At 42.7% G+C, this 19,919-nt stretch overlaps 1 protein-coding gene across 2 annotated transcripts in view; it reads right to left on the bottom strand.

Annotated features, from left to right (window-relative positions):
* The window catches only part of SEMA7A (semaphorin 7A (JohnMiltonHagen blood group)), a 37,764-nt gene extending 18,120 nt beyond the window's left edge, over positions 1-19,644 (bottom strand). The window contains exon 1 of one of the 2 annotated variants that reach the window (XM_087941549.1): positions 19,424-19,644. In XM_087941549.1, coding sequence (XP_087797675.1) covers positions 19,424-19,550 — 127 coding nt within the window. In that variant the 5' untranslated portion in view covers positions 19,551-19,644. Of the gene's footprint in view, positions 1-14,557; positions 14,577-19,423 lie in introns of those variants that run through there. The other variant, XM_087941550.1, reaches the window with a different exon arrangement.
* Between the last annotated feature and the right edge of the window lie 275 nt (positions 19,645-19,919).

Raw genomic sequence — 19,919 nt, 5'->3', positions numbered from 1 at the left:
CAGCAGGGTGGGGTAGGTCTCCTTTTAAGGTGCTCCCCTCTCTCATCCACAGCCCCCAGCCAAGAAAAAGAAACAAGGTTTCATTCAAGCCCAGGGGAACGAAGGAAGCTGAATTCCAACACAAAAGAGCAAGCAGAAGACCAGGAGATACAATCCTTGGGAGATCTCCTTGGGTGGCCAAGATCTCAAAGAAGAAAACAACGTTTTGGCAAGACTTGGTCGCAGCATAGCACAGGTGGACCGGCTGCTAATCTACCTGGCTAATACTCAAGTATTAAATGCGCTAATACTCAAGTATTAAGTACAGAAGTCCGTACTTGTTGGACATATTTTACCCGCTGACCCAAATTCCTCAGTCTTGGGATTTGAAGTTGGCCTTGGTTGGGCTGCAAGAAATAAGCATTTTGACCTGAGGACCACTTTAAATCCACATAATCCCAAAATCCCTGGGTGCTCTGAATGACAGATGCTTAACTGTATAATTCATGCTACTGAATTCTATCTTCTGTCCATCCAGGTGTTTATTTTGGTTCACGCTATTCTACCTTCTTATCCTATTTAGTTCCCGATTCCAGTTTGATTGTGTTAATTCCAACCTCTTGAAAGGTAAAGGTAAAAAGGTTCCCGTTGAGCATTCGTGTTAGTCGTTTCCGGCTCTAGGGGCCGGTGCTCATCTCCGTTACAAAGCTGAAGAAGAGCCAGCGCTGTCCGAAGACGTCTCCGTGGTCATGTGGCCGGCAGGACTAAATGCCTTTGAAAGCTCATGGAACGCTGTTCCCTTCCCACCAAAGGGGTCCCTATTTTTCTACTTGCATTTTTTACATGCTTTCGAACTGCTAGGTTGGCAGAAGCTGGGACCAGTAATGAGAGTTCACTCCGTTATGCGGAGCTAGGGATTCGAACCGCCGAACTGCCAACCTTTCTGATCAACAAGCTCAGCATCTTAGCCACTGAGCCGCCTCATCCCTTCTTTTTTTTTTCCCCAGTCTCTTTACTGGTTCCCAATTTGTGAGTCATGGTGATGCAGTGGTTCGAATGTAGTATTGCAGGCTAACTCTGCCCACTGCCAGGAGTTCGATCCTGACCGGATCAAGGTGGACTCAGCCTTCCGTCCTTCCGAGGTTGATCAAATGAGGACCCAGATGGTTGGGGGCAAGAGGCTGACTCTGCAAACCAGTTAGAGAGGGCCGTAAAAGCAATGTGAAGTGGTATATAAGTCTAAGGGCTAGTGCTATCATCACAGTTAATCCTCAACCACAATTGGGAGCAGAATTTCTGTCACTAAGCAAGGCAGTTGTTCAGCAAGCCATGCCCAATTTTGCAACCTTAAGTGAATCGCGCTGCCTTAAAGGCTGCAGTGACTTTGCTTGTCAGAAGTCAGCTGGAAAGGTCACCAGTGTTGATCACGGGACATGGGGAGGCCGCAACAGTCACAAATGCGAGGACGATCGTAAATCATTTTTCTCAGTGACATTGTAACTTTGAAACCGTTGCTAAGCAAGTAGTTGGAAGTTGTCAATCTTAGTTGCATCCTGAACTTTTTCCAAACTAGTTGAGACTTTGGAAAAAGTGCAGAGAAGAGCAAGTAAGACGATCAAAGGCCCGGAGACTAAAACATATGGAAAACGGCTGCAGGATTTGGGTTTGGCTAGTCTAGAGAAATGAAGAATTATGGATGACACGATAGCAGTGTTCCAATATTTGAGGGGCTGCCACAAAGAAGAGGAAGTCAAATTATTCTCCAAAGCACCAGAAGGCAGGACAAGAAACAATGGATAGAAATTAACCAAGGATAAAAGCAACCTTGAAAACTTCCTACCAGTTAAGACAATCAACCATCGGAACTGCTTGCTTTCAGAAATCATGGGCACTCCATCACCGGATAGCCACTTTATAGTACAGTTCTCCTGCTTGAGCAAGGGGCTGGACTAGAAGACCTCCAAGGTCCCACCCAGCTCTATTCTATTCTATTCAAAGTTGAGGACAACCGGTATATCTCCACTGCCGTGGCTGTCTCCGGCTCACATAACCAAAGGCGCAACGTTTGCAAAGCACATCAAACTGGTGTGGCTTTCTGCTTTGCTCTGAAGTTCGGGCTGATGTGCGAAGACACGGTCCAGTTGCTGAAGGAAGGGATATTATGAAACACACACACAGACACACACATGCATCTGATGCGTGAAAGGTTTGCCACATGCCAGAGGCACGTTTCCTAGTCTGCACAAAAGCCAAAGGCTAAAGAACAACGCAGCGTCAGCTCGTCAAAACCTCCCTGCTCAGCAGAGCAGAAAACTCCCTTTTTGCCTCAGAAAAGAGCGCTTACAAAGGTTTTATTATGCTCGCCCTCTCTTGCGCATTCCCTACATGGGTTTCCTTTCTTAAAGCAGCCGATTCTGCCCAGTTCCCCATAATCAAGTTCTGTCTTCGCTTTTTTTTTTTTAAAAAAAAAATATTTAAAAAGAAAACAAATCCGAGTGTCACTCAGACTGCCAACTCTGATCTAAGACAACCCGGTCAAGAATCCTGACCTTTGACCTGGGTAAGTTTTGCAAAAGCCCTCATGTTTTAATCGAGCCCACGTTCTGTCCGGCACATTCCTCCAATTTAGCAAGTTTACGCCACGGTCTTTTACGCGCCTTACAAAACATTTGCCCTCAACAGAGCATCAATTCATGCCCAGGGATAAGTCTGGCTTAGCGCCCAGGTATGCCCGTCATCAACAAAAGCATAAGTGGAGTGGACCAGTGGAGTATCATCGAAGTCTCGGCTGAGAAAGAGGGCGGCTGCAAGAAATCCTTCCTCATTTTCCCGTGTTCCTTCATTTTGTCTGCTTTGTCCATCGATTTTGCAAGATCATCTACGAGATGCTCTTTCGTTTGATTGGAACCCCAGTCCGTTTGGTACTGGTGCCCAGTTGTAGCTGCCTAGGACAACATTGCTCAATTGAACCAGATGATGGGGGAGCCTTCAACAAACCATAATGGGAGGAGGAGGAGGAGGAGGAGGAGGAGGAGGAGGAGGAGGAGGAGGAGGAGGAGGAGGAGGAGGAAGAACAGGAAGAGGTAGAAGAGGAAGAGGAAGAAGAAGAAGAAGAAGAAGAAGAAGAAGAAGAGGAGGAGGAGGAGGAGGAGGAGGAGGAGGAGGAGAAGAAGTAAGAAGAAGAGGAGGAGGAGGAGGAGGAAGAAGAAGAAGAGGAAGAAGAAGAAGAAGAAGAAGAGGAGGAGGAGGAGGAGGAGGAGGAGTAAGAAGAAGAGGAGGAAGAGGAGGAGGAAGAAGAGGAAGAGGAAGAGGTAGAAGAAGAGGAAGAGGAAGAGGAAGAAGAAGAAGAAGAAGAAGAAGAGGAGGAGGAGGAGAAGGAGGAGGAGGAGGAGGAGGAGGAGGAGGAGGAGGAAGAAGAAGAGGAGGAAGAGGAGGAGGAAGAAGAGGAAGAGGAAGAGGTAGAAGAAGAGGAAGAGGAAGAGGAAGAAGAAGAAGAAGAAGAAGAAGAGGAGGAGGAGGAGGAGGAGGAGGAGGAGGAGGAGGAGGACTGTATGGTCCTTGGTGCTCTCTGAGTGTTTTTTGTTTTCTTGCAGACATTTCATAACCCAACTAGATATCATCATCAGTACTAGTAGGGAATGGACAGGAGGAGTGGGGAAGAGGAAAAAGGAGAAGGAGAAGAAAAGAAGGAGAAGGAGAAGAAAAGGAGGAGGAAGAGGAAAGAAGAATGGGAACAAAGAGAACAAGAACAAAGAACATGAGAAGAAAGAGAAGGAACCAGAAGAAGAAAGAGAAGGGAGAGAAGGAATCAGATTAGCTAAGGACAGTTTACTAGACTGGGAGGTTTTATGAAAAAATGATATTTGCAAAACAAAGATCAACCACGCCTGCACTGTTCCTAAAAAAGACTGCCCAAATGTGTCCAGGAAGCCATCAGGCAATGTCACAGTTTCCCAGAGTCACACAATAACTTTATTTTCAAAGCAGGCACACACACAAAAAATTCAAACCATTGCCAAATTCAGCTCTGCATTTGCTGGTGGTTTCCACCAATTTGCTCAGCTCTTCCGCCAGCAGTCTTTAAAAATTTAAAAGCTGGAAACTGTTGTGGTTATCTCCCTAATGCACCTGATCGAAAAAGGTCAGGGAGAGGAGCTGGCTGGGGGTGTGTGAGAAAAAGCACCATCTGCCCTGAGCAAAAGGAAACCATGATGAGCGGAGAACAAGCCACATTTGAAGGAAAACACTAGGAAACAAATACATTAAGGCCTAAACCGTGAAAAGAGAGGAAAAGTTGACTTAGATCAGGGGCCTCAACCTTAAACTCTCAAAGAGCCATTTGGAGCCGTTTCCCACAGAAAAGAAAACACCGGGAGCCACAAAACCTGGGTGGGTGTGGCCAACTCAACGTCACTCCCGCCCAGTCACATGACCCATCCACCCTGCCACGCCTATCCTGGTTTTGTGGCTCATGGTGTTTTCTCTCTCCCCCTCCCTCCTCCCTCCCTCCCTCTCATTTCTGTTTTTTGTGTTTTACCTTTACAGCCCAGGCAAGGAGTGACTGGGAGGGGAGGATGAGGGGTGGGACCAGCCAGTAGTAGGATCACCCAACAGAGAGCCACAGCAGAGGGCCCAAAGAGCCGCATGCGGCTCCAGAGCCGTGGGTGGCTGACACCTAACTTAGACCACTATCTCAATCTCCTTATGCAGGTTCATACACGTTTTAAAGCCACATTTTGCTGAATGGTGTTTTGTTGAAGAAACCACAATTAGCACCCAACCGAGCCAAGGAATCAGCTATCTCAACATGGTCAAATGTAAAAAAAGGTAAAGAGTTAAAGGTTTCCCCCTGGTCATGTCTGACTCTAAGCAAGGTGCTTGTTTATCTCCGTTTCTTGGCCAAGGAAGGCAAAATTTGTCTGAAGACATTTTCTGTGGTCATGTGACCAGTGTCAACTCGTAAAGCATTCCTGGCCTGCTCTTGAGTTGCCATCGGCAGAAAGGGAAAAGAAGCCGGGTTGCTATGAACAGAAGCACATGCCATGCATACCTTTCTCCAGATTGTATCCTAGGTTACTAGAGCAAGCCAGAGAGGCGAAAGGACTCGTTGGAGAATGTAATTTATGACACATCCTGGGAGGAGGCTAGAAACAGGGTCATAGGTGGACAGTACATTACATGGGGCAAAGCCAACCGCACTTGGGAAAGTGCCAACACTTTGCTCCTAATAAATAATTGGATTTCTTTTGAAACTTGTCTTGAGCTCATGAACTAATTAGGGCATTCATGCCAGCATGACTATACACCAAAGGCACACGGAACGTTGCTACCTTCCCTTCGAAATGGTACTTATTCATCTACTTACATTTGCATTCTTTTGAACTGCTAAGTGAGCAGGAACTGGAGTGAGGAATGGGAGCTCACCCCATCATACGGCGCTTGGGTCTCGAACTGCCGACCATCCGGTAAACAAGCCCAGCATCTTAACCATTAGGCCATCGCATCCCCTTTTGGTAAAAATCTATGCTACGCTTCCCTTGTAGGATGCAAATAAACGTCTGGACACTTTTAGAGACCGCCTTGGTTTTCATACGACGGTGGGGCCCCTCAGGCCTTGTGGCCACCCATGGTTTCTTGGGTGAATGGGAAGAATCTGGGTGGTTTCTCTGGGTGGGCAGAGTTACTCACTTGGAAAACGGAAAAACAGCAATGCCCTTGAAGGGAGAATGCAGGCTTTTTCCTTCCAACCTGACTGTCAGCCAAGGTTACTCAGAGCTGGAATGGCTGAGCTTACAATTGTGGTCAACAGTTGCTGAATGCCAAGAGTCTAAGAGTCGCTTATGGCTGGTGCAACCAAGCCTGTGAGGAGATAAAGAGAACAACTGACCTGTTGTGGAAAAGAGAAGTATTTTCATTCCTGGAAAAGGTCTTTGGGTGAATTTTCCTTTCTGCTGAAGAGCAGAATATTTCCACCCCCTTTCAAAATCAGGAAATTAAAATTTATTTTTGAAGCAAGATCCTACGCTGATGTCTCCAGTCACTTAGGTCAAGTGTTGTAATGTCGAGGCAGTTGAGTTGTTTGGTCATGAAAAACTGAATTATGATGGTCATCTTTATTGGAGTCTAGTCTTGCATTTATATACATTTTTAGTTATCCTCCATCACTGGTTAACTTTGGTTACTGCTTAACTTTGGTTACTGTTTAGTACAGTAATCCATACAATTAATTATCTCTAGTTAAAGTCTAACATATGTCTACTTCCCCTCTCTAATCCTCCTTTATCCATAGATTAGTGACTTTGTTTGCCTGAGTTGTATTTGCTTGGAAACATTCTTCATCTGAGGTTTGCCATCCAAGATTGGAACTTTCCTGCAATTATAACTCTACAGTCAAGGTTTCTTAACCTCAGCGACTTCAAGAGGTATGGACTTCATTTGATGTATGGAGTTGAAGTCCATATTTCTTAAAGTTGTTGAGGCTGAGAAATGCTGGTTTGGAAGGTGACACAAATAATCGTTGTTGAGTTAATCCAATGGTCCACCTAATCCAGCATCCTGTCTCCTACAATGGTTTTCTGGAAGCCCATGAGATGCCCAAGTAGGACCTGTCAGGCTTTAGACATTTCAACAAGCGAGCGTTATTTTGGGATCCTCTAAGAGTGGGGAATTTCCAAGTCATCTTATTACCCATAATTGCTTTTGGAAATTGATTTATATCTTCATTTTTCTGTCAAAACTCATGGCAGCATAATTAAAGAAACAAAACACAATTCCTTTTTGGTTTCTCCTTGGAAAGCACTTCTGGACTTTGTGCTTGAGGTAGAAAAAAAATGACATGTTGATTTTGGGTTTTACTGATCAGGTGGGTTTGTTGTCATAGAAATGGCTAGTTTATTATTTAATTATTTATTTATTCATTCATTCATTGATTTATTGAAATTATACTGCTGCCTATTCACCCATGGCGACTCGAGGCAGCTTACAGAATGTAAAACCATTTATACAATTATATAAAAGTAAAAAGTTGAGGTTTGATGTCATTATCTTATTTTAATGCATCAAAGGGAGTCAGAAGTCATTGCCTTTTCTTTCTTTCCCCCTTCTTTTCTGCACCTTTTCCCTTCCCTATTTTTCCTATTATTTTCTTTCGTATTTTTCTATTTTACAATATAGCATTTTTTAAAAAAAGAAAAACCTCATGGCGGAATTCATCATTTTTTTCCCCCTTCAATTCTTTCTTGGACCCCAGATCCAAGTCTTGTAAAAGAGGGGGAAAAAACTTTCTCCATTTTAGCTAAGATGTCTGGAGGTTCTACGCCCAACATGGTGTTGCAAAGCTGACACAGCATCCAGCTCTCAAATTAAAATATGTGGTCAAGACCACACCGCTGGCTAGACATGTAGGCTAAATTTGTGGTTTATTGAGGGAGAGAGTCAACAAGTCAACTCTGAGAAATGCTAAACAGCTTCAGAAATAGTTTTTCATGTTCTGATGTGCCTCAATTCTCAAGGATGCTATGATATTGACCATAAAGCTCAGGAAACTCAAACTGCCCAAAGACCTGCTGATCCAGTTCTACAGAGGAATGACTGAGTCTGTCATCTGCACCTCGATAACTGCCTGGTTTGGTTCTGCAACCCAACAGGACAGACACAGACTTCAGGGGATAATTAGGACTGCAGAAGAAACAATTACTACCAACCTGCCTTCAATAGAGGACCTGTATACTGCATGAGCCAAAAAGAGGGCTGTGAAAATATCTATTCACCCCTCACATCCCAGACATAAACTGTTTCAACTCCCACCCTCAAAACGATGCTATAGAGCCCTGCACACCAGAACAACTAGACACAAGAACAGTTTTTCCCCCGAAAGCCATCACTCTGCTAAACAAATAGCAACACTGACCAGCTATTTACAAAATCTGCCCTACTATTACTATTAATCTTCTCATCACTCCTTATCACCCATCCCCTCCCACTTGTGACTGTGTGACTGTAACTTTGTCACTTGTATCCTTACAATTTTTATTGACTGTTTCCTAGTATGATTTGATTGCTTATTGTACCCTATGACTATCCTTAAGTGTTGTACCTGATGATTCTTGACTCTTGACGAATGTATCTTTTCTTTTATGTACACTGAAAACATTTGCACTGAGACAAATTCTTTGTGTGTCCAATCGCACTTGGCCAATAAATAATTCTATTTATCTATCAATAAGGCAGCCACAATCTTCTGTGTAAATAGTATATTTACACCATTATAAACTGTTTTATTTGCAAATAGTAAGACTGCTGCCACTATGACATTTCTAAACTAGGGCTGATCAGGAAATTCAACACATACTTCCTCATGCATTACAGTGAGATATTCGCTAGCACAAAATATATTATGTTATACAGATGCAAGATTTTCTGTGCAAGATTTAAATTTTCTTTAAAGGTGTTATATTATAGTGATGTAGGCTATGACCTGGGAAAATTTGTGCAATAAATTGCAGTACTTTTAATGCACACAAAGTTTTGGTTGACTCCACCCAATTCTGTTCAATCTAGTTACTGAGTTTAAGCCATGTGCGTGTAACAATGTAACTCGACCAAACATTTAGCATCATGTGTCAATTACACCACTACAAGACGCAGTTATATAAGAGAAACAATTTCTGTAATAATTAGTTCTTTCAGATCAAGGATGAAAGGTTCCTGAGGTTATCTTCAGTTAAACGGAAATGCAATACATTAAAAAGAACATTTAACCACCATATGACCCCTTTCCCAAGAGACAGGCTAGAAAAAAAGCTTTCAAACTGAAAGAAGAAACATGTTTTCCAAATTTTATTATAAAACCAGGAACACAACAAACATCAGGCATCAAAGATTGCTTTGTTAGCCACAAACTTCGGAATGTTCTTGTTTCAGTTTAAACTGAACGAAGTTATTTCCTTTAAAGGCAACATTTGGAACTAGATAAAAACAAGAACAAACAAGAGAACAGAATCTTTCTTATCCTTTGAGGAACGATTCTGCATACAGCAGGGTGTTAAATCTTGCTGGGTCATGATTTTCTTTTTTTTAAAAAAAAGAAAAGTCTACAGCAAAAATATTACCAGCATATTTTGAGTAAAAGCAACATTGTCTATCAATGTTTTGATGGACCTGACTCACAAATCACACTAAATTAACATCAAATTAGGTAGTGTCTGGATTCAAATGATTCAGCCATTCCCTCAAAATGCTGAATTACAACCAATTAAACCATGCTACATAGATAGAATAGAATAGAATAGAATAGAATAGAATAGAATAGAATAGAATAGAATTCTTTATTGGCCAAGTGTGATTGTGCACACAAGGAATTTGTCTCGGTGCAAATGCTCTCAGTGTGCATAAAAGAAAAGATACGTTCATCAAGAGTCAAGAATCATCAGGTACAACACTTAATACTAGTCGTAGGGTACAATTAGCAATCAAATCATACTACGAAACAGTCCATATAAATCGTAAGGATACAGTCATAAGTCACAAGTGGGAGGGGATGGGTGATAAGGAATGATGAGAAGATGAATAGTGATAGTAGTGCAGACTTTGTAAATAGTTGGACAGTGTGGAGGGACTTATTTGTTTAGCAGAGTGATGGCTTTCAGGGGAAAACTGTCCTTGTGTCTAGTTGTTCTGGTGTGCAGTGCTCTACAGCGTCGTTTTGAGGGAAGGAGTTGAAACAATTTATGTCCGGGATGTGAGGGGTCTGTAAATATTTTCACAGCCCTCTTTTTGACTCATGCAGTATACAGGTCCTCAATGGAAGGCAGGTTGGTAGCCATTGTTTTTTCCTGCAGTCCTAATTATTCTCTGGAGTCTGTGTCTCTCCTGTTGGGTTGCAGAACCAAACCAGACCGTTATAGAGGTGCAGATGACAGACTCCATCATTCCTCTGTAGAACTGGATCAGCAGCTCCTTGGGCAGTTTGAGCTTCCTGAGTTGGCGCAGAAAGAACATTCTTTGTTGTGCTTTTTTTGATGACATTTTTGATGTGAGGTGTCCATTTTAGGTCTTGTGATATGATAGAACCTAGAAGCCATGATTTGCAAACCATGATGATCAGGTTCTTGAAACATCCTAAGATATAAACCAAGCGATGCTACGGTTTCATGTAATGCGTTAATCTAACCTGGGTTGCTCAACAAAACAGCTAAGCATGGTTAGCGTGAAGGGTGGAGCAGGCTATTGCACAGAAGGCCACAAATGTCATAAAGAATCGAAACAAGAGGGAAAATTGGCCAGTGGGACTTTGGGAATTGAGAAAGACTTCAGCATCCTGTCTTATAATAGCAATGAACATTATTTAACACAAAATGGAAATATCATACTTTGAGAAAGAGCTAGAGCAAATTGACTAATCAAGGAAGGAAGTAAAATAATAATAATAAAGGCTGTCTTGAATCACACTCTAGTTCTTTTCACCAACATGGACACATATGTGCAATCTCCTAGACATGATACTGCAGGAGCAGGAACAATGCTAGTGGCTTAGCATCTTAGAAACATTGCTTGTGGCAAGCCAACCATAAAATGCTGGAACCAACAAGCTTTTCAAAAGGACCCTACGTCAACCAAGACGTATCAGGAGCCTGCATTTCTGATATTTATTTTGGGGATGTTTTTACACTTTTAATCTTTTAGAACTTTAGAACGTTAAACCACTCAGAATCAATTGATCGAGTTGAACAGCTACAGAAACTAATCAATCAATAAATAAATTAGGGGATGTAACAAGGTCTAGGAAGCAAACTTATCAAGTCCAGAAGGTTTCGTAGAAAATCGACACTATCGTGGACATCTGGAGATGCTCCAAGTTCTCGGCTATCTTGCCAACCACAAGTCAACTATGTCCAACCAACATTAGTCATGGTAATCAATGGACTCTTTGCTGTTTAGTCATGATTCAGCATGTGTGTGTGTGTGTGTGTGTGTATCTCACATGCACATTTCTTCTTTTGCACATACTCTGCTCCATACTCTAGAAAGTATGGTAGAGCATAGGGCTGGTGAAGGGTTTCCCTATATCTCCTACTCCACATGTGAGTAGTCATGTGGGTTTTAATTACTTGCAAAACAGACTTTCATTAAAGATTAAGGTTTTTGTGGTCTTAAGCGCTCAGTTCTTTCTAGAAATCCGTTGGTCAGATCTAATCTAGGGGGAAATTTTGGTCAACACCCAATGCTGCTGTGTTTTGAATCAGGTCTGAAAGGACAACGGACTTTGCCAAAGTCAGCAAATTCTCCTAGGTTGGGAATTGTTTACCAGGTGGTTGTTGTTTTGTTGTGTGTATGTATGTTTAGGGGGAATTCAGTGGAGCTCAGTTCTTGCGTACAATTAGTCCTCAACTCAATTACACTCTGCAATTTGTCCAAAAACCGGTTCTTGGGTGATTTAAAACTCTAATAAATACCATGAGTTTGAGGGAGGAAGTATTTATAGATCAGAATTAGTAATTAGACAAACTCACTCAAAAATATTCATTTGGCAAACATAACCCATTGCATTATTCTGAGTCATTCTCTCTCTCTTTCTCTTACACACGCACAAACGTATGTATGTATGTAAGGGAAACGTGACAATACAATTTATTTCCGGCTGCATCAGGAAATAACTATTGTTATACGATGAAATGCAGCACAAAAGAAAAAACTGTGATCATAAAAGGCTTAAACCGAAGTTGCTTCAGTAGGAAAGAGGAATTATAAAAAAAAATTAGTTGTGGCTTCTATTTTTTTTTCTCTGCCAAGATGCCAAATATATCTATCTATGTAAATAGACCTATGATGTATCTATAGTGCCAATAGGGCATTCTGAACTTCTGTATGAAAGTCTTAGTTATACAAAATTAGAGAAATGCAAATTTTGGAAGAGCATTTGCAAGTTTTCTTCCCGTTTTTCATTTTCATCTTCTTCTAGAATTTCAGCAGGGTGGATTCCAGCTTTTATAACTTCTTCCAGGCATCTGTTTTCTTTAAAATCGGAGGAAATAGGAGGCATTTTTATCAGAATTTCCTCTGATCTGCTGTTCTGATTAGGGTTATAGGAGTGCCTCTCCATAGCATCTAAAGAAACGTTTCTCAACGTTGATAACTTCAAGGTGTGTGGACTTCACCTCCCAGAATTCCCCAGCCATCCATGCTGGAATTTTTCACCAGCTGAATTCAGATAAGATAAGTTAAGATAGAAGATCAGGACAAATAGGAGAGAAGGTAAAAAGATGGAGGAAGTTATAGATTCCTGAAAACCAGTCAGGCGGGTAGTACGTGAAAGATGGACACCCCCACAGAGGTGAAACACTCCCAGTTAGCCTTTGTCCCATTAAAGAGCATGGTTCCACTTCCTAACACCCACAACCTGGCAGATGATTGTGGTTTCATGTCCTCCGCATTTCTCAAGCTCTCAAGCCACATGAAGATGAATGGACGTCAACTCCCAGAATTGGGACATCAACTCCCAGAATTCCCCCTCCTTTCCCCACCAGCAAGCTGGCTAGAGGAATTCTGGGAGTTGAAGTCCACCCATCTTCAAGGGGCTGAGGTTGAGAAACATTGACCTACTGTAGGTTCTTTAAATAAAATAAATAAATAAGCAGATTAAATGTTTTTACGCTCCTTAGAGTGTGAATTCTTTTCCATACTTGGCAAAATAATTGGATTCACACACCTACAGACTAACTCAGGCTATGCTGGGGGATGGTTTTGCAAGACGGCAATTTCTTCATAAGGCATCTTGGTTCATGGCTTGAAATATTGAGGATACTCAGTCAAATGATTGATACTATATGCCATGATTAAGCCAGTCTCAGCTTTATATCATCTGCTAAGCCAGCCAGGATTTCTGACTAGAAAAAGCTTGGTGAGGTTCACATCTTAGATTAAACCACATCCTGAATAAGTGATCTAATTTATCATAAATGATCATGAATTAGTAATCTAATCAACCTACACTACATAAGGAATTACAATCTGCTTCTCGGTGCTTTACTAAATAAGCCAGTTTTGGTAGGTTTACAGAACACACCAAGAAACAAACCAGGATTTATAAGCCAGCATTCCTGGGATCATTCCATAGAATCAAATCAAAAGTTGGTCAAAGTTTGTGTCTGATCAAAGCTGGTCTTCAGGCAGCTTTGAGGATGTAAAATATGAGCAACTCTGTAGTAATTCTGGGGACCAGGCAGCCTTTCCAAATCTGAAATAACTATTACTTTGCATCCAACCTCAATCTCTTGAGAAACAGTCATTTCTACTCGGTGTTGCAAGACCCAAAAGAGGAACAATTTGGTAAAGATAATTAGTATTTTTTGACTCTCTGGCACAGAAACTAAAACCAAGAGACAAACTCTTGCAGAGAACCTGTTTCACTTACTTGGCTGTTTTCTAAGTGTCACCAAGCCATTTTGAAGGCTACGGCTACTGTTTTCATAGCCGGCTTCTCTCAAAGAACCAGGAATTGATGCTACACTTCTGGGGCGCAATTTCCCAAGGAAATCTGGGGATCAAAAACTAAATAGATGGCTCTGGAGCCCAGGTGGCACCGTGGGATTAAGTTTCCAAACTGTGCTGTACAAAGACACTGCTCTGAAGACACCTGTGAGAACCCAATACTGGTAGACCTCGACATATGACAAAAATGAGCCCAAAATTTAAGTTGTTAAGGGAGACATTTGTTAAGGGAGTTGTGAGTCTTGAAATAAGACAACTTGTGGCAATTCGGGAGTTGTGGAACGAAGCAAACAAGTTAAATTAGTTCGATGTGAAACTGCCATTTTTCTGCCTCTTGACTAACCTCCCCGGAAAACGTTTTACGACGTTTCTCGGAAATATTTCAGGCAAATCTTGTCCCCTATCATGTACACACTTATCTATTCATGTAATAAAGGAAGGAAACCAGATCAGGGTTGTTCAACTTGCACGCAACTAAACAAACAAACCCAAACCCCAAGAAGTCCTTTAGTACAAAATTACTAAATTTGGGAGCAGGAAGAAGGAAGGTGCATGTTGAAAGCAGATCAAATAGTTGGCGGTGGGGGGAGGGGTTGGACAGCCCTTTGAGGGAGGCAAGGATCATAGGATTGGTACTTTATTGATGTATGGGTATAATGACAAGGAAGGAAGGAAGGAAGGAAGGGAAGGAAGGAAGGAAGGAAGGAAGGAAGGAAGGAAGGAAGGAAGGAAGGAAGGAAGGAAGGAAGGAAAGGGAAGAAAGAAAGAAAGAAAGAAAGAAAGAAAGAAAGAAAGAAAGAAAGAAAGAAAGAAAGAAGGAAGGAAGGAAGGAAGGAAGAAAAAGAAGAAAGGAGGAAGGAAGGAAGGAAGGAAGGAAGGAAGGAAGGAAGGAAGGAAGGAAGGAAAGAAAGAAAGAAAGAAAGAAGGAAGGAAGGAAGGAAAGAAAGAAAGAAAGAAAAAGGAAGGAAGGAAAGAAAGAAAAAAGAAGGAAGGAAGGAAGGAAGGAAGGAAGGAAGGAAGGAAGGAAGGAAGGAAGGAAGGAAGGAAGGAAGGAAGGAAGGAAGGAAGGAAGGAAGACAGACTTTCTTACCCATCAATACACTAAATATAGCCAAGAATTGCTTCTCTTGAGTTTTTTTCTCACACTTGTTTCATTCTCTGGACTGTTTTATTCAATGTTTCACAATCTTGGCACATTTAAGAGGGATGAATTTCAACCTCCGTGCCGGCTGGAGAATTCTGGGAGTTGAAGTCCACCTCTTGGAGAAGAGATGACAGCGATGTCACCACTTGTCCAAGAAAATCCACTTTTGTCCAGGAAATCACCTCCACGGAAGACTAAAACTACAATGACCGAGAAAGGCTCTAGCTTATTTTATTTATTCGTTCATTCAATTTAAATGTGGCCCATCCTATCTGGAGGCAATTACAACTGTAATAATATTGCCATATAATAACAGAATCTTGCAAGGCCGATTGTGCCGTGCCACCTCCTCCTTCTTACAGGAGGTGTCTACCTGGGATATTTCACAGGGCTTAAAGAAAAATTTAGCCTTGTTTAGCCAGTTCTTGCCTGTTTCTATCCAGGACTTTTTCCTCTATAATATCTTTCTCTGGTACTATTTAAATTCTGCGGGTTGCAGATCCGAGAAACAGTTCAGCCACGGGCAGAGGGATCCCCATAAAATGGAATTTAATGAGATTTAATCGACGTTTCCAAGGCTGTTTATGCCTCGTGTTCAGCCCTGAGATCAGGGAGCAGGAACTACAGAAGGTTGCCATGCCAAGAAATAAGATCATAATCCTTTCTTGGTAAGCAAGGTTGATTCAGCTGGCACGGAAATCCTTTGGAGACCTCATAATCCCATCTTGGGAATCAGGCTGTGTGTCTTTATTATGTCATTCCCATCTGGGCTTGGCTGTTTGAGCTGACATAACTCCTTTAACAGAGATTAGACACACGCAGTACACAAATATACAACACTAACTCTCACACTGTGCAGTTAGATTCATCTCACAGTTGCAATTGTCGTCCGAATTCAGAAGGGTTCTGGATCAGAGAACCCCTCCAAGGATGACAAAAGGAAAAAAGACTCGGTTAAATTAATGGATCATGCAGAAGAGATCCAAAACCTCCAGCTCCAGGAGCAGTCTACCACTGAATAATAATCCCTTGATATTCCTTCCTTCTCTCTTATGACACTCTGACCTGATTGGCTGAATGGGCAGGGTCAGTTTCCCTCCCAAGAGTTTTTAAAGCCATACCCAACAAACTCTGGTTAAGTAGAAGTGAAATTGCCTTCATCTGGTCAAAATATGTATTTCGATTTAAACATTTGATTACGGAGAATCAAAATCACGTGATATATGAGTACTGTATTCATAAAACCTTCGTAAGACCAAACCTGGAATACTTCATCCAGTTTTGGTCACTGCATGACCAAAGAAAGATATTGAGGCTTTGGAAAAAGTGCAAAGAAAGAAACTAAGTTGATTAAAGGTTTGGAGGACTAAACCGTATGAAGAATGGCTGCAGGAACTGGGTATGGCCTAGTCTAGAGAAAAGAAGGACTAGGGGAGACGTGATAGCAGAGCTCCAGTATTTGAGAGGCTGCCACAAAGAAGAAGGGGGTCAAGCTATTCTCCAGAGCGCCAGAAGGAAAGACAAGGAACAATGGATGGAAACTAATCAAGGAGGGAAGCAACCTGGAATTAAGGAGAAATTTCCTAACAGTGAGGTCACTTAACCAGTGGAACAGCTTGCCACCAGAAGTTGAGTGTTCCTCATCACTGGAAGCTTTTAAAGAATAGATTGGACAGTCACTTGCTGAAAGGTGTAGGAGGGGGCTGGACTAGAAGACCACCAAGGACCCTTCCAGCTCTACTCTGATTGGTCATCCTCGGTTTCCTTGGGCCAAGGTGTGAATTGATAATGTCTATTGGAATTGATGGTTGTACAGATCCTTATGGATGCCTCCTACTGAAGGTACAGATCTTGGAAGCAGGAGAATGAGAGAAAGTGTGCTTCCTTAACACATCGTGGACATGCACGTAACCACACACATTTTAGGAAAACATTAAAATCTTCTCCCCGGCAATTGAACTGCCAGTGGCCAAGTTAATGGAAGTAACCAGGAATGGATAAAATCCGATTTGGCAACCCTGTGCAACCACAAAAATAAAATAGAAAGAGGATGCATCCCCCCCACCCCCAAAAAATCAATAATCTCAGGTACATTCACGGATCATTTTAGACCGGGTTATAAATCTCACATCATCAGCGAGACTTTGCTGAGCCCATCAAGAGCACCTTAAAGAAGACGTTATTTTGACCTCTCAAAAAGTAAAGCTACAGGTGAGTTAAAAGCAGGCTAACCAATAAACTCTCCGTCCACCTGGCATTCCCACATACCTAGAAGGCCACGGGTGAGAAAAAGTTCAACCAGAATATAGAATAGAATAGAATAGAATAGAATAGAATAGAATAGAATAGAAAATAGAACAGAAAATAGAACAGAAAATAGAATAGAAAATAGAATAGAATATGGAATGGAATAGAATATGGAATGGAATGGAATAGAATAGAATAGAATAGAATATGGAATGGAATAGAATAGGAATAGAACAGAACAGAAAATAGAATAGAATAGAATAGAATAGAATAGAATAGAATAGAATAGAATAGAATAGAATAGAATAGAATAGAACAGAATAGAATAGAACAGAACAGAATAGAAAATAGAATAGAATATGGAATGGAATAGAATAGGAATAGAACAGAACAGAACAGAACAGAACAGAACAGAACAGAAAATAGAATAGAATAGAATAGAATAGAATAGAATAGAATAGAATATGGAATGGAATAGAATAGGAATAGAACAGAACAGAAAATAATAGAATAGAATAGAATAGAATAGAATAGAATAGAATAGAATAGAATAGAATAGAATAGAATAGAATAGAATAGAATTCTTTATTGGCCAAGTGTGATTGGAAACACAAGGAATTTGACTTTGGTGCATAAGCTCTCAGTGTACATAAAAAATACATTCATCAAGTAGCATAAGATACAACACTGAGTGATTGTCATAGGATGCTAAATAAGCAATCCAATCATACTAGGAAGCTAAACAAAACAATATAAATCGTAAAGATACAAGCAACAAGGTTATAGTCATAAGTAAGAGGAGATAGGCAATAGGAAGGATGAGAAGAATATGAACTTGTCCCTCAAAGACATCAATGCTTGCACCTCCCTTGGTGACCTATTACAGAGCGTATTGAAGGGCAAATGAAGCTTTCCAGGCTGAAAGGAGAGAGCGATCCAGGAGTTTAGAAAGAACGGATGTGTTTTTTAAAAAATCCTTGCTCGTTCTCTCGTTTCCCGGCAGGTCCCTTAGAAACCCCTGTGAATGTGTAACCCCCACTTGCCAGCTTCAGAGCTGGAGAGGTAAGCGGTTTGTTTTGGGTTTGTTTTTTCCCGTTTCCCGCCATCAAAACGAGATTGTTAAGAAAAGAGATACTGCCGATAAAGTTTATCATTGCGATACCGAGGTGAGTCAACGCAAAACGGACTGGGCTAAGTGTGTGGCCAACGCAGGCAGGGCAGCAGGTACACATCCTTCTTCGAAGGAAGGCAAAGCCAGTTCGCCCTGATGACATTAGCTCGTTTGGTCAGGAGATGTTCGCAAGCAAACAAAACCAACGAGCTCCACGAGGATCCCAAAGGTTGCTTTGTTTTTTTTAATCTGGTTCCATCTCCCAGCTAGGTTCAGGACGATGGAGACCGTTTCTGCCTCTTTCTTCCTAACCTTAAAGGATGCCTTCGAAAGGATGCCGTTGGGGTCCTCTCTGCTAGAGAGACAAGAAGGCTCCCCAAAGCCGTAGCAACTCGGGGCTCCCAGATCCAGACCAACCAAAGGCCAAGTCAACATCCCAACAGCCAGTTTGGGATAGATGGTTGGGATTGATAGTCCGCAAACACCCTAGATTTAATCATGGTGACACCCACACACCCCAATGCATTCATTTCTTGGACTCCTCCTCCTTTTAGAGGGAAATGGGGGGAAATAAACCCCAAATTTGCCAGCCAGGTCCTCTCCAGAAGTCTTGAGTTCCAGCTCCTATCTGCCTAGGTAGCCTTCAAATGACTCCAAAAATATTTGGCCAGTGTGACCCCCAAGACTTTCTTTCTTCCTTCCTTCCTTTCTTTCTTTCCTTTCTTTTTCTTTCTTTCTTTTCTTCCTTTTCTTCCTTCCTCTCCCTCCCTCGTTCCTATCTTTCTTTCTTTCCTTCCTTCCTGTCTCCCTCCCTCCTTCCTTTCCTATCTTCTTCCCTCCTTTCCTATCTTTCTTTCTTTCCCTCCTTCTCCCTCCCTTCTTTCCTATGTTCTTACTTTCCTTCCTTTCTTCTTTTCTCCCGTCCTGTCTCTCTCCCTCCTTCTCTTCTTCCCTCCTTTCCTATCTTGCTCTCTTTCTTTCTTTCCTATCTTCTCTGCCTGTCTCTCTCTCTCTATTTCTTTCTTTCTTATCATCTCTCTCTCTCTTACTTTCCTACCTTCTCTATTTTTCTTTCTTTCTTTTTTCTTTTCTTTCTTTCTCTCTCTCTCTCTTTTTCTTTCTTTCTCTCTCTCTCTCTTTCTTTCTCTTTTTCTTTCTTTCTTCTTTCTCCCTCCCTCCCTCCCTCCCTTCCTTCTTTCCTTCCTTCTTGTCATTTATAAACCGTCCATCGCGCTCCCCAAAGCGACTCCTCTCCCAGCCTTCTCTCCCTGCGCGCCACTTTAACCCCCGCAGCCCTCGGCACCCCCGCGACCTGCTGGATCCCACCCGAAAGTTTTCACCTCCCGAACCGGACAGGTGCAGGAAGGCTGGCCGCGCCGGGACTCCCCTCTCCCCGCCGCATCCCCCACCTCCCCACCCCGAGCGCCCCGAAGATGCTCGCCCGCCCGGCTTACCCAGCGCAACGGTCAGGATGCGGGGACTGGCGGCGCGAGGGACGGCGGCGCAGCGCAGCAGCGGCGCCAGGAGCAGCAGACCCAGCAGACCCAGCGGGCGGCGGCGGCGCTCCGGAGGCGGGAACATGCCGAGCAACTTCGGGGGGGACCGTCTCGAACTTCTCGCTTTGGGAACCGGAGCGAAGCCGGCAGAAGCTTTAAGCGCCGGCCAAGCCCCCGCGGGGGCGGGGCCAGGGCCGGACTCCCGCTCCGAGGCTCCCCGCCTGGATGGAGAGGCTCAGGGCGCGCGGCGCATCCAAGTCTGGCGAGATGCGTTCAGGCGTTCGGGGGGTCAGGGCTTGTCCCAAAGGGGCTTTTTTTCCGGGAGGGAACTGGACTTCCCGCGGGCTTTTCCTTGAGGACGTTTCGCCTGTCATCCCAGAAGCTTCACTGGGTCTGCCAGAGGTCGGAAAGTCGGCTGTTAGAAAGCACCTTTGGGAGGGTCTCTCCATGTGGG

This window comes from Pseudonaja textilis, chromosome 13 (assembly GCF_049901715.1).
Source record: "Pseudonaja textilis isolate UNSWEBS1 chromosome 13, rPseTex1.2, whole genome shotgun sequence".
Classification (NCBI taxonomy): Eukaryota; Metazoa; Chordata; class Lepidosauria; order Squamata; family Elapidae; genus Pseudonaja; species Pseudonaja textilis.
The sequence above is the reverse complement of the archived record's forward strand: the minus strand, read 5'-3'. Positions and strand labels throughout refer to the sequence as shown.